Raw genomic sequence first — 14,853 nt, forward strand, 5'->3', positions numbered from 1 at the left:
TATTTTTCTGTATTCTAGTTGTATGATTTGTGAAAAAAGCATATTATCTGGTCCTATTTATCAAAATAAAAATAATTTACATCATTTTGAGTAACAAAACTTAATAAAATGTATTTCAATTTAAGTGTCAAAAACATTAGATTTACTTAATATTTTCATGTTTGTGATTTTCCTGCCTATGGAAAAAATTAATTAATTTTTACTTAATTTGTTTGAGTAAATATATCTAAATTATACATAACATAATAAAATGTACTTAATATAATCATTAACTTTAAGTTCTGTAGTAAGTACATTTTAATTGATAGTGGTGAGTAATTCTACTTGATATTACAGAAGTAAAATGTAAAAAATCTTAGTGCAAATTGTTACGAGGATTTAATCAAGTAAATCTTACAAGTGTGTTTTTTTCAGTGTGTTCAGGTTACTTTATCACTTTGTGGTAAACAAGTTATGAATGACGGCTTCTTTCTTTGAAAAGTGTCAGTTAATGTCTGTGATTTGTGCACTTTGTAATGTAAGAATAAACCCTCAAGAAAAGGTTCTGTCCAGTGCTTTGGACGTTTTCACACAATTATGATATTCCTGAAATATATTTGTAATGCCAGAGTCTTGATTTTGCTCCAAGTTTTACAGTTCATCAAATTTGTTAGAACGTTCAACCAGGTCTTTGCAGTGTATCTTCAGGTGTTATGACACCCCTCTGAGGCCCACCTGAGTCAAGGTGGAGATTTGCGTGCCGGCCGCAGCGCGCATGCGCCGCGCATCAGCGGAATATAATAAGCGCAGCCCTGGAGCGCAGCCTGGTTCAGAGTACAGGATCTGGACCGGACCGAAGCGGACACTCAGCACGGCGGAGGAGATGGGGGACAAAGCGAAAAAGAAGAAGGATGAGAAGTCCAACGACAGGGTCACTCTCAAGAAAGAGATCGGACTCCTCAGCGCGTGCGCCATCATCATCGGTAAGTGTGTGTGTGAAGGTTTAATGAAAGTTGGAGCTCGATGGTGAAGAACGTGGCTGCTGAGCGGCTGCTCCCCGCTTCACACGGGGCTTTTACTGTACTCTGGGTACATGTCTGTGCAGGGTTTATGCTGGATGATGTAACTCTTGCAATTTGACACCAAGCCGCCTGACAATGCCGGGAACTGAAGGGTGACTTTTACGCACAGAAGTGCGGGGTTTTGTGGTTTTGTGCGTGGAAACTGTTGCAGCACTCTGGATCATCTGAATATGGACATGCCGACGTGGCTGCATCTTCTCATGTTCAACTTGAAATACACACAGAGAAAGGCGTGGGGGTCTGTGAGCGCCGCGTTACCGCGAGATTCAAGTATTCAATATTGCTCCGGTCAGCGTCCTGCGGAAAACAAAAACATCTATTTGATCTGCAGCTTGTGAAGGAACACGACCGATTTAATGGAGGAAGTTGCGTTGCTGCTAACAGTTTCCTGTCTTTTCCAGTGGAGTGTGTAGTTACAGTACACAGCCACATGCTGAGAAACAGTGTGCAGTGGAACAGTGTGCAGTGGAACAGTGTGCACTGGAACAATCTGCACTGGAACAATCTGCAGTGGAACAGTAAGCAGAAGAACAGTGTGCTGTGCAGTGGGCTCCTCGTGAGGACCAGTGATGCCGGTAACGCGTTAACTACTAACGTGTTACTCTCATATGACCACTTTTTTTTCTGTAACAAGTACTCTAACGCAAAACCAGTAATCAGATTAAAGTTGCTGGTCTAAGTGACTGTGCGTTACTATTCTAGCGTCCAATAAGACAGGTTTCTTGTTTGCAAAGCCGCTTTATTTATTAAACAGGACCAGCAGCTCCTTCGTTCTCCGCAGACACACACACACGCACGCACGCACACACACACACACACACACACACACACACACACACACACACACACACGCACACACACACACACACACACACACACACACACACGCACACACACACACACACACACACACACACACACACACACACACACACACACACACACACACACACACACACAGCGTATGCAGTCACCTGGCCCGGCCCCTTCTCCACTCAGCCAATCACAGGCCAACTCCCTCTAACTGTGTGTTCAGGTAACGCAAAATAATTGGAACCGACCATTGACGTTATTAACCCTTAATGTTGCAATTTAAAAAGATGGCATTTTAAATCAATCAATCAATCAATCAATGACTTTATTTGTCCAAATAAAGCTGCTTTGAGCAGGCAGTGCAAATAAATAAATGCATAGTGCCACAACAGATTACAAGTAGTGTATCAGCAGCTGCAGGAGGCAGAGATCAGCAGAGTTTTTGGCAAAACCGGTTGTCATGTTTACCTTCAGATGATGGGGTGTGGTGTCAGCAGCTGCTGAAAGTAATTAAAAAAGTAACTTATAATCTACAATAGTTACTTTAAAAAAGGTAATCTGTGAAGTAACTAAGTTACTTTTTAAAGGAGTATGTCTGACCCCAGTATGTATGAAAGGCCTGCTGTCACTGTCCTGCTCTGCTCTCCTGTTTAACTGTGACTGAGGTGTCAAACATACAGACTGTGTTCTGGAATCCACTGACTGACCAGAGGCTCCAACTCCAGCCTGCAGAGTGGACCAAGTGTAGCACCAAGTGTAGCACCAAGTGTAGCACCAAGTGTAGCACCAAGTGTAGCACCAAGTGTAGCACGAGTCCAGTGGGTTTCAACCTGCTGCTGTGGGGAAAGCTTCATTTCTGAAACATTGTCAGAAATCCAGCCCTTCAGGGCGGGTACAGAGAAGCAACAGCCTTCTAATAACATGAGTCTGAAGAGAATCCCTGTGTTCCAGGTCACATTTTCTAAAATTCAATTTTAGCGGCTTTATCATAACTTTTATAAATGGTCCATTAAACTTGAAATTTTGCGATTGAGCCGGATCCAATCCAGGGCAGTCAAACACATTTCAGTTTAGGAGCCACATGCAGCACCATTTAATCTGGAGTCGGCCAGGCCAGTAGGAGGCCCAGAAAACTTCTATAGCTGTTGCATATGGGTGTTTGTACAATCTGTCCCTCAACTGAGTTTCAACATTAAAACAAACCTTGGTGACAAAAGCACAAAAATGAAAGACTAAGCACGACCCTCCACAGAGATCACGGAACTCCACATTGTGCACTAGTAATAGTTCATTTTAGAGCAGTTTGTATCCCTCCAAGCATTAATGTCTCTCCACAGCTCTGCATTTATCAGTAACAACAGTATTCATTCATTCAGTAAAGAAATGTGTTGCAATGAAGAAAACTAAAAGTGGTGTGGAGATGTTGTGCTTTTCCTTGAGGGCAAGAACAGAGCAGAACCTTTTGAGGCTTATGAAGCACTACACGTCACAAACACGTCTTTCTCTGACAACAGCAGACGGTGTGTATTGGGCTCAACATAATGTACTTGTATTTATGACAATAAAATGATTGATTGATTGTCATTTAGTGAGGGGTCTCAGATGTGAACAGTGATTTTCAATGGGAGGAAACAGATAACATTTGAAATTCAGTGAACACATCGTTGATCGTTTCTGATAGGTGAGAGGAAACCTGATCCATGTAGAAATGAAGTAGTAACGTCAGTAGTGTTCCATGTCTGAACCCTGTTTGTACTGATATCTGTTGTTAAAAATGTGATCTGCTCACAGCGTCCTGCCATCACCACGTGGCTCTTTGGAAGACGTTCTGTCTCTAATTTTCTCTGGCAGAGACAGAGATTATCCACCCGTGTTCAAACAGCGTTGTCCACATATTTACTCAGCGTCCGGCAGTCAAACACACAGTTACAATTATCGCAATTGAGTGAAACTGTTTTGTGGAATGTTTTCATTACAAGAAAAAAAAAAAAAAAAGAAGCTGTTTCCAATATTTTCACATTCAGGTTAAAGCAGCAGAGGCAAATGATTGATGTAGATGTGTTAGAGCCACTCTGAGTTTGTTCATGTTCTGTGAACAGATGTTAAAGTAAATGTCGTTTTTCAGAATGCGTTTCTACTTTTCTACAGTAAAGCAGTGCTGAACATTTCTATTCAGAAGTTATTTATGCTTCCTGGAGATGAACTGGGGCTGCATGTCACGCCTCACCTTAGAGGAGGTTGACCCTTGTGCCTGGGGGGTGAATTGCAGCCGGTGAGTGAGAGCATGAATACCTCTCTGCTGACAGCTCCTGCGGCCTGGAACCTGTGGAGTTCCAATGCAGTAATAGAGAACCCTTCAATGCAGCCACACGCCACCAAACACAATGTGTTTTCCCGCAAATGTAATGGACTCAAAACACCATTTACTGGGATCTTTTTTCATGTGATGTGTGACACTCGCGTTAACCTGCTGCTGTCATACATATGGCCTGCGACCAAATAGCAGCCCAGGAGAGGCTCCTCCCCGGCCTGCAGGGCGCATCTGACGACCTCAATATCACAGAGACACGCTAACTGCATTCTACAAGTTTTAACTGGTGCTGCACATTGCATTGTGACTTTATCCTTCTGCGATGACATAATTAGAAAATCTTAACTGATTGATGGTCATAAATGTTTCACACCTGGCGGCAACTGCACTGAAACCAAAGTCAACGCACTGTTTTGCAATATATATTATCTTGAGCAAATTCCTGCTTACTGGGATTTGAGCTTTTGACCACTGAGAACTAAATGACTGATCGCAGCGAGATGCTGCTGTGGAAACCAGTTACATCAGATGTTTACTGAGTGTTAAAGTCTGTTGAGAAACATTGAGGACTTCAGAGGGGAACTTTTAAAAGTTAATTTCAAATTGGCTTCAGAAAACAGTGAAATCTGTTTGAAAAACACATTTGAAATAATCTAAAACGAGCAGACATGGGATTGCAGGAGGTCATGTGACTGAGCCAGTTCTGTACAGATCTACAGGTTAGAGGTGTGTAAGTCTGTTTGGCAGCTCTGCTCCATCTCTGCTCATCTTCATTTACACACACACACACACACACACACACACACACACACGCACACCAACCTTCATGAATAATTCACGACCAACAGAGTTACATCTCACTAAGATATGCTATGTAGGGAACAATCACACTTTCAGTGTTTTCCTGCTTAAAACTATTTAACCTCATTAACGTTTCCCAGTTTACAAATCCAGACTCTCAAAGCGCCCAGCACTTTGGACTAAGCCTCATATTTTCTTCCAAAGCTGTATTGCTCACACATTTGGTCTAATTTACTATGCTTATGAAAGAATGGACACTGAGATAGTCACTATTTATAGTCATTTGTTTGAGTTTATGTCAAAAAGACTAATTTATTATATTTATTTGAGCTTTTTTAAGTCACATGATCATGTGGACTGTTTGTTGGAGAAAGAAATCAGTCTACTTCTCAATCTTAACAAAAATGTTTGTTCTCAATTTTTTTTGTGACACTTTACATTTGTAGAAATGAGCAACAGATTGATGTATGAGAGATAAGAAAGCTCAGCTCTAGGTCCATAAGGCTGTTTATTGGAGGATGGTGGCTGAGCCTCTCTCTCACTCGCTTCAGCCTGAGTCACGCTGCTTCCCACCACATTCAGCCTACTCACATATCCAGTGTGTGTCTGCAGTGTTCAGAACTCCTGCTCATTGCTTCTGCCTGCACAGGAACCCAAACACCCCAAATAACAACAGGTGGACTTCCAATCATGTGACTGATAGAAGGAGCCACCTGCTCCGTTTTGCCTTCAGGGTCAGTGCTGCCGCCGGCTGCAGGACGGGGAAAACAAGGCTACGCGTGTTCGGGACATGGTGCCATGGCCGTTATCAGTTTCGGAAGCAATGAGGAGCAGCTCTGCAGCAGAAAGGGTTAATCTGAGAAGTTCTCAGATTGAAATGTTGTGATGGAGCCGGAGGCTGAGCGGGTCAGTAGGACTCTGATTCACACTTTCGAGGGAGATGCCAAGCTCTATGACATAATAAACACAGCTCAGGCGTTATGTAACATCTCTCCATGGCCTCCGCCATCACATCAGACAGTTCTGAGCTGCCTCCTCGGAGCGCCATCGTTCAGAGCCATGGCGCGCCCGGCCGGGCTTTCACAGGAAGATCTTCACACTTGGCCGAGTCAACTTCTCTGTGCACACCATTTCTCCCTGAACTTTCCTGGAGAGCAGAACACAAGGAAAGAACGTGCAGAGCAGTTTTTGCTGTTTGGTCTTTTGACGGAAACTTGATATTTGTTTGATATTTAGAATCTGTCCTACATTAAACATCCCAATATTGTAGGAACCAAGTTAGAAGCTGTAGCTTTGACCCGGGCTGCACAGTTACTCACAAATGTATTATTATCACAATATTAGAATATGGATATGTGATGAATCACGAGTGTAGTTCCCTAAAGATTCAGCCAGGCTGGAATGTTCTGAATAAAATGCATTGTGCACCTGGTAGTTGTACACTTATAATATCATCGACTTCATTACTGTCACATTATTTCACAACAGAAGCAAACAATGCAAAATCAACAAACTGTTGATGGAAACGACAGACACACGACAGAGAAAACAAAAACATGGCATTTCTATTAAAAAATCAAAACCATAAGGACTTCAGTAGTCATATTTTCAATGCAGGTGCAGTCATCACATGCAGTTTATCTACTAGGCAATTCTGTCTGTTTCCTTCTATTCTCCTCATTCTGTCCTAAAATATTGAACTTCTCTGAGATTAGACTCTCATGGGCAAACTTGTGTTTAGTTTGGTTTGATGCACCAGTCAGACATTAAAAGACTTGAATTGACCCCACCAGGTCCAACAGGTCAGTAGAAGCTCACCAGAGTTTATTAATGAAGACAGGATGTTCCTCTAACCAGATTATTATCAAGTTTACAGTGAATCTGCTGCCTCCGAGTCCAATCTGATAGATTTAAGGTGTAATCAATGTGTGTGCACTGATTCTACCATGTGACACTGAAGCTTGAGCCATGAACATACCATAAAATGGTGCTGAGCATATTTTTGTCACTGAGGTTTCACTGCTTTGTGGATGCAAGATTTCCCTGTGGTGTTTTTACATTGATTGTAAGTGTGGTCTTTGTTGAATTTATAAGTTATTAAGCTATAATCCACGCAGCGTGCTCGGTGTGTTTATTCAGTGGCAATCATGAATACAACCACATATTTGCGGTGCTTAACAAACAAGTGTCAATAAGGCATTTTCCAGTTATTAGGAGGATTAACTCCTGCAAACTACAGACTCAGTACATGTCATCATCACCATTATCTTCTCTGAGGTCTGTGGATCTGCATCAAACTGGCTCTCATTACAGGTGAAAGCACTCCAGGCACCATTCTCCTAATCACAATAGAAATCCATACAAATCCCAAACAGACATGTTTATAAAATCAGATTAGAGGGATTTGATTTCACTTCAATAGTTTCAAGTCTGGTGAATTTCAGCATAGCTTTGTCATAAAGAATAACAAGAGACAGCAGGGTTGTGCTCTCGGAGTTAAGTATAGATCTGTAATCATGTCCTCTTCAGGCTGCATGCAGATAAATTCAACATTTTTATCTTAACAAACAATCAAAGGTCCTCTTGGCTCACAGCTTGATTTGATAAATGAGACTCTTCAATCAGAAAGTTCAACAGCTTGTCAACTTCATGTGTTCAAGTGAAAATAGCAAACTTTCTTTGAGATTTTTTGTGTCCTTTTCCCTGACAATGGTGCTCAGAGTCATTTACAACAAAACGAAAAGAGCTTTGGGAAAATACTCAAACTTTGTCTGTGTGAAAATACAACTTTCTGAAAAAGCTGCGGCTCAGTGTAGAAATGCTGCTGCTGGCCATAAACACGACTGTGTTCACTTGGTCTTCTGCACATGCTCAGTCGAGACAGTCAGAACAATGTTTCCTCTCGAGTGTCATGACTCCCGGTCCAGATGCTCCTGGACTTGGTACTTTTATTTTGACAGTCACCATAATAACAATCCAACTTGGTCGTCTGTCTCCTATAATGCCCGTGTTCTCCTGTTGTTGATGTTTAAAAGCACATTGTTCTCGGCTGCATGTGTGTGTGGTTTCATTACAAAAACAAACAACAGCACCAACATGAAGACTGCATTGTTTTCATTGTTTCTGCCATTTCCATGTGAATGGACAATGTTTTCATGTTGCAGTGTAAATAGGAAACTTTTCTGAAGTGACAATGTGAAAATGATGCATTTTCACTTGAAATGCAGTTTAAACAGGGCTACAAGTCTGAATTTCCAATCTTGGAAAGCTAAGAAATGACATTTACCTGTCTGTTTGATATTTAGACAGAAATGTGTAAATTACACTGCTATTAATAAATAGTTGATACTACCCCGTCAAATATAAAAGTACTTAATGATTGAAAACAGCTAAAAATGGATTAAAAAAAAAAAACCTCTTAAAGAGTTGAAATTGTGTTCAAACTATTAATTTTTTTCCCTCCAAACTGTTGGAATTGTTATTTTAATTAATTTGTATTTGGATGGATACGGTGGATAAAAACAACTCTTTTGTTGATCAAAGCTACAGACTCCCGGGTTTTACACAGTCCGAGAGAAGATAATCAGACAGAAAGCCACAAACAAGAGTTCATATCTGAAAACCTGATCCAGACTAAATATGTGCTTTTCATCCACATCCAACACTTCTGACAGAACCTGCTGTTCCACCTCCGCCTGCCAGGTGGCAGTGTTTCTGTCCTCAGCCCAGCCTTCCACACAAGGAGTCGGTGAGAGAGCAGCTTACCTGTACAACACACACCTGACTAAACATGCAAACATGGAGAAGAGGAGCTTTTGAGACACTGCTTTAGTGCTGTGAAGAGAAACAAAGTGGGCGAGCTCACGCAGAAGAACAGACTCTCTGTTGGGTTGTAAATTCCACACAGACGTGTTGAAGTGTTCATGTGTGAAAGCAGTTTTGAGATAAAGAACATGCAGTAGCAATAAGTCAGAATGTGATGGGTCTCATCATTAACTTTGTTCCTTCATGACCATGATGTGATAATCGAAACAAAGAGAGCTCTCTTTGGTAATAATGACTTTTGAGTCCTGCAGCTCTTCGTCCTCTGAATAAACCCTTCCTGCAGCTTTCATTGAAAAAAAACTGTTTTTGTTCCCATTTGTTTAATAACTTCTTGTGCATCATACTTTCAAAGGCAGTTTGATGTGGAAAAATAACATTTTATCCTTGAAACATTTTGATATTTCTTCAGCTGAACTCTGCAGGTGAAAAAAACGTTTGTGTCCCACATCAGCCTTCGCTTAACCATAAATATATAGCAACTAAAACAGAGACTCCTTTTAAAATAAAGTTTATTTAATATGCACAGGCTGATTTTCTGCATCATGATGGGAAATGTTGCGTCATAGTGAAATGTCAGCGGTATTTATTCCTCATTCTTTCAGAACCCGTTTACACGACCTGTCAACATGAAATCCCATCACTTTGAAAACTTTCATGTTTGCACGGCAACGCTTTGATCACGATGTCCGTTTACACCAGTGGTCGGTCAAGCCATGGGAGGATATGTTTGGACAGCAGCACGTTTCTTAAGTCCGACTTTGATTAACCTGATCTGTGCTGTGCATGACGTGATGACCACCAGTGTTCAGGTGCACCCTGACTTGACCCCAGGTTTGATCCTTACCCAGGTTTGATCCTTACCCAGGTTTGATCCTTACCCAGGTTTGATCCTAGCCCAGGTTTGATCTTAACCCAGGTTTGATCCTAGCCCAGGTTTGATCTTAACCCAGGTTTGATCTTTACCCAGGTTTGATCCTGACCCAGGTTTGATCTTTACCCAGGTTTGATCTTTACCCAGGTTTGATCTTTACCCAGGTTTGATCCTGACCCAGGTTTGATCTTTACCCAGGTTTGATCCTGACCCAGGTTTGATCCTGACCCAGGTTTGATCCTGACCCAGGTTTGATCCTTACCCAGGTTTGATCCTTACCCAGGTTTGATCCTAGCCCAGGTTTGATCTTTACCCAGGTTTGATCCTAGCCCAGGTTTGATCTTTACCCAGGTTTGATCTTTACCCAGGTTTGATCCTGACCCAGGTTTGATCCTTACCCAGGTTTGATCCTTACCCAGGTTTGATCTTTACCCAGGTTTGATCTTTACCCAGGTTTGATCCTTACCCAGGTTTGATCTTTACCCAGGTTTGATCCTTACCCAGGTTTGATCTTTACCCAGGTTTGATCCTTACCCAGGTTTGATCTTTACCCAGGTTTGATCCTTACCCAGGTTTGATCTTTACCCAGGTTTGATCCTGACCCAGGTTTGATCTTTACCCAGGTTTGATCCTGACCCCAGGTTTGATCTTTACCCAGGTTTGATCTTTACCCAGGTTTGATCCTGACCCAGGTTTGATCTTTACCCAGGTTTGATCCTGACCCAGGTTTGATCTTTACCCAGGTTTGATCCTGACCCAGGTTTGATCTTTACCCAGGTTTGATCCTGACCCAGGTTTGATCCTGGAGGTGTCATAGAGCAGCTCCCCAACCTTTTCTGCACCACAGACGCTTTCAAGCAACATCAATATTCCGGAGACCATGACCTCAAACATGGCAAAGCTTTCAGATCATGTGAGAGAAGCCCACCATGAACAATTCTGTGTCGCCCAAGATAAAGTGAGGGCTGAATTTTACAAGCGTTTTCAAGAAATGCATAAAGTGAGTGTGCTGTGGTGGATCATTCTTGCTACGATTTGATTCTTCAGCTTTGAATGTTGCAACATAAACAACAATGGCTCATATTTGTAAATACATTTCTCTACTCTGCTATGAATTCACATGCCAGATGTCAAATGTCTGCTCAATGTTTTTGGGTCAAGGAAACTACATTTAAGATGCTACATTTTAAAATATAGAAGTTGTAAAGTATAGGTAAAATTGATGGCAGATCTTTGCTTTTTGTTTGACATGAAAAGTGATCTTGGCTTGAAAAGGGTTGGTGACCACTGGCTCAATGGCACAAACACTGAAAATGATGCAGTTTTCATGTGAGCCCACTAGTTGGTGCTGTTGATTGTTTTTATAATGAAATCACACACACGTCCAGCAGAAAACAATCCATTCTAAACATTAACAGCAGGACAACATGAACATTCTTGTGGACAGACAACCAAGTTTGATTGTTATTATGGTGACTGTCAAAATAAAAGTGCCCGGGAGAATATGGACTGAGACGACTCGGTCGTGGAGCACATGACCAGTAGCAGCGTTTTCAAAAGTTGTGTTTGTGCAGTCCTCTGAGTAAAGGCACTTCACAAAGGGACTCAGTTCTTTCTCCAACAAAGTGACTAAATGTGTTTTTAGTCTCTTTTCAGCCTTCTCATTTCTTTTTGATTTGTTGGTGCATTGTAGAAATGCACACCAGTGTTCAGGATTCATGTGTCAGTCTTTTGTTCGCTCCACTTCTGTATTCAATCTAAATGTAATCATAGGTCCAGTACTCAGTGCTCTGGAGCTACATGATTGTTGCATTATACAACTGACACCTCTCATCTATATTTTCATTATGTTGACTCTGAGCTGAGAAGATTTTACTGAACTTACAACCGCTTTTTAATTGAGCCTTTATTCTTTGTTTATCTATTGTTGTGACGTCTCTGTCTGACGCTCTTCCGTCTTCTAATCTGTAGGTCAAACCTGGACCGAACAGAATCAATTATCTGACTGTTGTCGTCTCATCTTGCTCAGGGAACATCATTGGCTCGGGAATCTTCATCTCCCCCAAAGGTGTGCTGGAGCATGCCGGCTCGGTGGGCCTGTCGCTCATCGTCTGGGTGTGTGGGGGGGGCATCTGCACCCTGGGCTCCATGTGCTATGCTGAGCTGGGTGTGACCATCCCCAAGTCCGGAGGAGACTACTCCTATGTGACGGAGATCTTCGGAGGCCTGGTGGGGTGAGTCCTGTGTGTGTGTGTGTGTGTGTGCGACAGTCTTGTGACTTTCATGTGGTCATGTGACATGGCGGCTGATCTGTTCATGGTGTGGCAGCTGTTAAAGCTGTTCGCGTGTTAAGAACCACGATAACCTCTGATTAGTTATGAGGATTCACACACTCCAGTCAACAACAGCATCAAAGTCAAAATGAGCTTTATTGTCACTTGTGCTGTACAAGACAAACTTAATTTTCCAAATTTAATTTGGCTTACCCTCCGACGACGTAAAAATATATCAACCAAAAATAAAAGTAGAGACTAAAGACAAAATATATCTGAAATGTTCAATATGTAATACACTGTCACTGTCCTAGTCTGTCCAAGTGTGGTGGCTTTTAAATCTTGGTGATGGAAATAAGTGATAAAACCCTCCAGAACTGACGTCCATGTTTGTAATAAACATGCTTATTGCTCATGAAATTCTAAAGATATGCATAAATAATGATGCTCACAACCAAATCAATGGATTTTATAAATTGGAAAAAAAAGTGTTACATCTTACCACAACACAAGCATATTAGCCAGATATTGACCATAATGAAAGGTCAATGAAGAAATAGGTTCTGAAGTCTTGTCATGTTTCCTTTTCTTCTCTGGAGTATATAGAATCCACTGTGAAAGAAGAATTGTACTTTTTATTAATACCCTTGGGGAAATGTCTTTTTACCAAATTGACTCATTGGTCAGTAGCCACATAGCATAGCGCTCAGGGGGAGCAGGTGGGGGCCAAGGGTCATGCTCAGGGACTCCTGGTGCTTGTTTTCAGGACTGTGGGGGAACTGGTGGACCTGGGGAGAACATGCAAACTCCACACAGAAAGTGTGGACTGGTTTTGAACCCATGACATTCTCGGTGTGACGCGAGGTTGCTAACCACTGCTACAACGTGCGGGCCATTATTTATTTATTTATTGAATAATCTTGCTTTGTATTAATTCCCCTGGCATCAACACTGCTCAGTATAAAGGATTTGATCTGCTCGTTGAAGATTCACACAATGTGTGTAAATAAAATACTTGTGTAAAGGAAGCTACACACTTTGATTTGAACAATCCAGTGTGGCGCTGATCAGTACGTATTTCCATACCGCATTTCTATTGGCTAGTTATTTGATGTCGGTCACAGCAGCAGTCACCGTCACCCAAACATCTGACACTGTCATGATTCTATTGCAGGTTGTCTTTGATCAAAAACCATGAAAAGAGTAGGTCCACTGTCTTATAGCCAAGATATCACTACGACTCGCAGTGTGTCACAGCCTTACATCAGCCAGTTTGTGTGTCTGCCACCTTGTATGAAGCCTAAATTCATGTTGCATAGACTGAACATCAAACTGTTGCAGACTACTGTGTCCCCACAGCCTTGATGTCTTCTCCCTCACTTGCTTTAGCCAACGTGTGCTCGTACAGGTGTCAGAGATTTTCCCTTCATCACATCATGTGGGGAAATAGCCACTGGCACAAGTGCAATTTTTTATTTATTTTTTTACCACAGCTTATTAGCATTCAAAGGTACAGACACAGAAACAGCCTGATCTCAATATAACTCACCAGAGGTACTAAAATTCAGGACCACGGCTGATTTGGAGAAATACACTTTGAATACCATGTTGTTGGACCTCCAACACCTACATTAGGTGAAATTGTTAAAAAAAACCTAAAAAACAAGGGTATAAATCAGGACCTTTAAGAGACAAATATAAGAGGATCACCGGGGGAAAAAACAGGTGCAAAAACATGCTGATGAATGTTTTATATCAATTTCATGTGTTGTGTTCATATATTTTTGATAACATTATTTGTGGTTTGACCGTTTTAGTATATCTACGATGCTTCAGATGAAATCAGAACGAACTGAACACAGTTTTCTGGCTGAAGTGAAACGTGCACGGGCTCTGCTTGACGGCGTGTTGAGGGGAATTCAGAGTGTAAAGCGAGTCGGTGCAGGTCCACACCTACAGGTGGAAATACCTGTAGCTGTCCAACACAGCTACATTTTTCTGCTCACTCGTGTCTGACGAAACATTTTTATCTTCAGCAGTCTTCACAAACAGGCCTGCCTCTCACCACCACCAAGCCTCCAGCAGGCTCACAGGCCCTGCAGCTCAACTGTCAGCTCCAGAAAAGTGTTTGTGCTGGCAACAAATTTAAAGCAACAGAAGCTCCTTTTCTTTCTAAAGCAGAACCAACACACCACAGCTTGTGACACCGACCTTTGCTCTCTCTTCACACGATTCTGTGATCACCAGTGAAAAGGGCTGTTTTGTCCTGATAAGAGCTCTGTGTTGTCCCTTTGTCTGCAGCTTCCTGCTGTTATGGAGCGCCGTCCTCATCATGTATCCCACCACACTGGCTGTCATCGCGCTCACCTTCTCCAACTACGTCCTCCAGCCGGCCTTTCAGGACTGTCTGCCTCCGTACATCGCCACCAGGCTGCTGGCCAGCATCTGCATCTGTGAGTCACCTCCAGCCCAACACAGAGTCACCCACACCAGCCAGGAGGCCCCGGTTCTGAGCCATTTCGCCGTCATTCACTTTCAAGAAAGCAGAGATTTACCCTGATTTAGTACGATTTATCCACATTCATCTGATTCATCATGAGTCATACTGATGACTCATGATGAATCAGATGAATGTGGATAAATCGTAATAAATGACTCATGATGAATATATGACTCATGATGAATCAGATGAATGTGGATAAATCGTAATAAATCAGAGTCATACTGATGTACCGATGACCCTGAAGGGGAGAAGCCGGACAGAAGATAAATGATAGAGGGACCTCTTGATGTATTGTGAGTCATCATGATTTATCAAAATTCATCTCATTTATCTTTATTCCTCCTGATTTATCAGGATTCATCTAATTTATTTGGACCCACCCTGATTTTTCCTGC

The 14,853-nt window shown here is 42.0% G+C and overlaps 1 protein-coding gene across 1 annotated transcript in view; it reads left to right on the top strand.

The window, feature by feature from the left end:
- The first annotated feature begins 820 nt into the window (after positions 1-820).
- slc7a10a (solute carrier family 7 member 10a) overlaps positions 821-14,853 on the top strand; it is a 38,061-nt gene continuing 24,028 nt past the window's right edge. Inside the window, exons 1-3 of the mRNA XM_080494434.1 lie at positions 821-962; positions 11,712-11,916; positions 14,257-14,408. Of these exons, the coding sequence (XP_080350560.1) occupies positions 863-962; positions 11,712-11,916; positions 14,257-14,408 (457 nt within the window). The 5' untranslated portion in view covers positions 821-862. The remainder of the gene's footprint in view (positions 963-11,711; positions 11,917-14,256; positions 14,409-14,853) is intronic.

This window comes from Blennius ocellaris (assembly GCF_963422515.1).
Source record: "Blennius ocellaris genome assembly, chromosome: 1".
Taxonomy (NCBI): Eukaryota; Metazoa; Chordata; class Actinopteri; order Blenniiformes; family Blenniidae; genus Blennius; species Blennius ocellaris.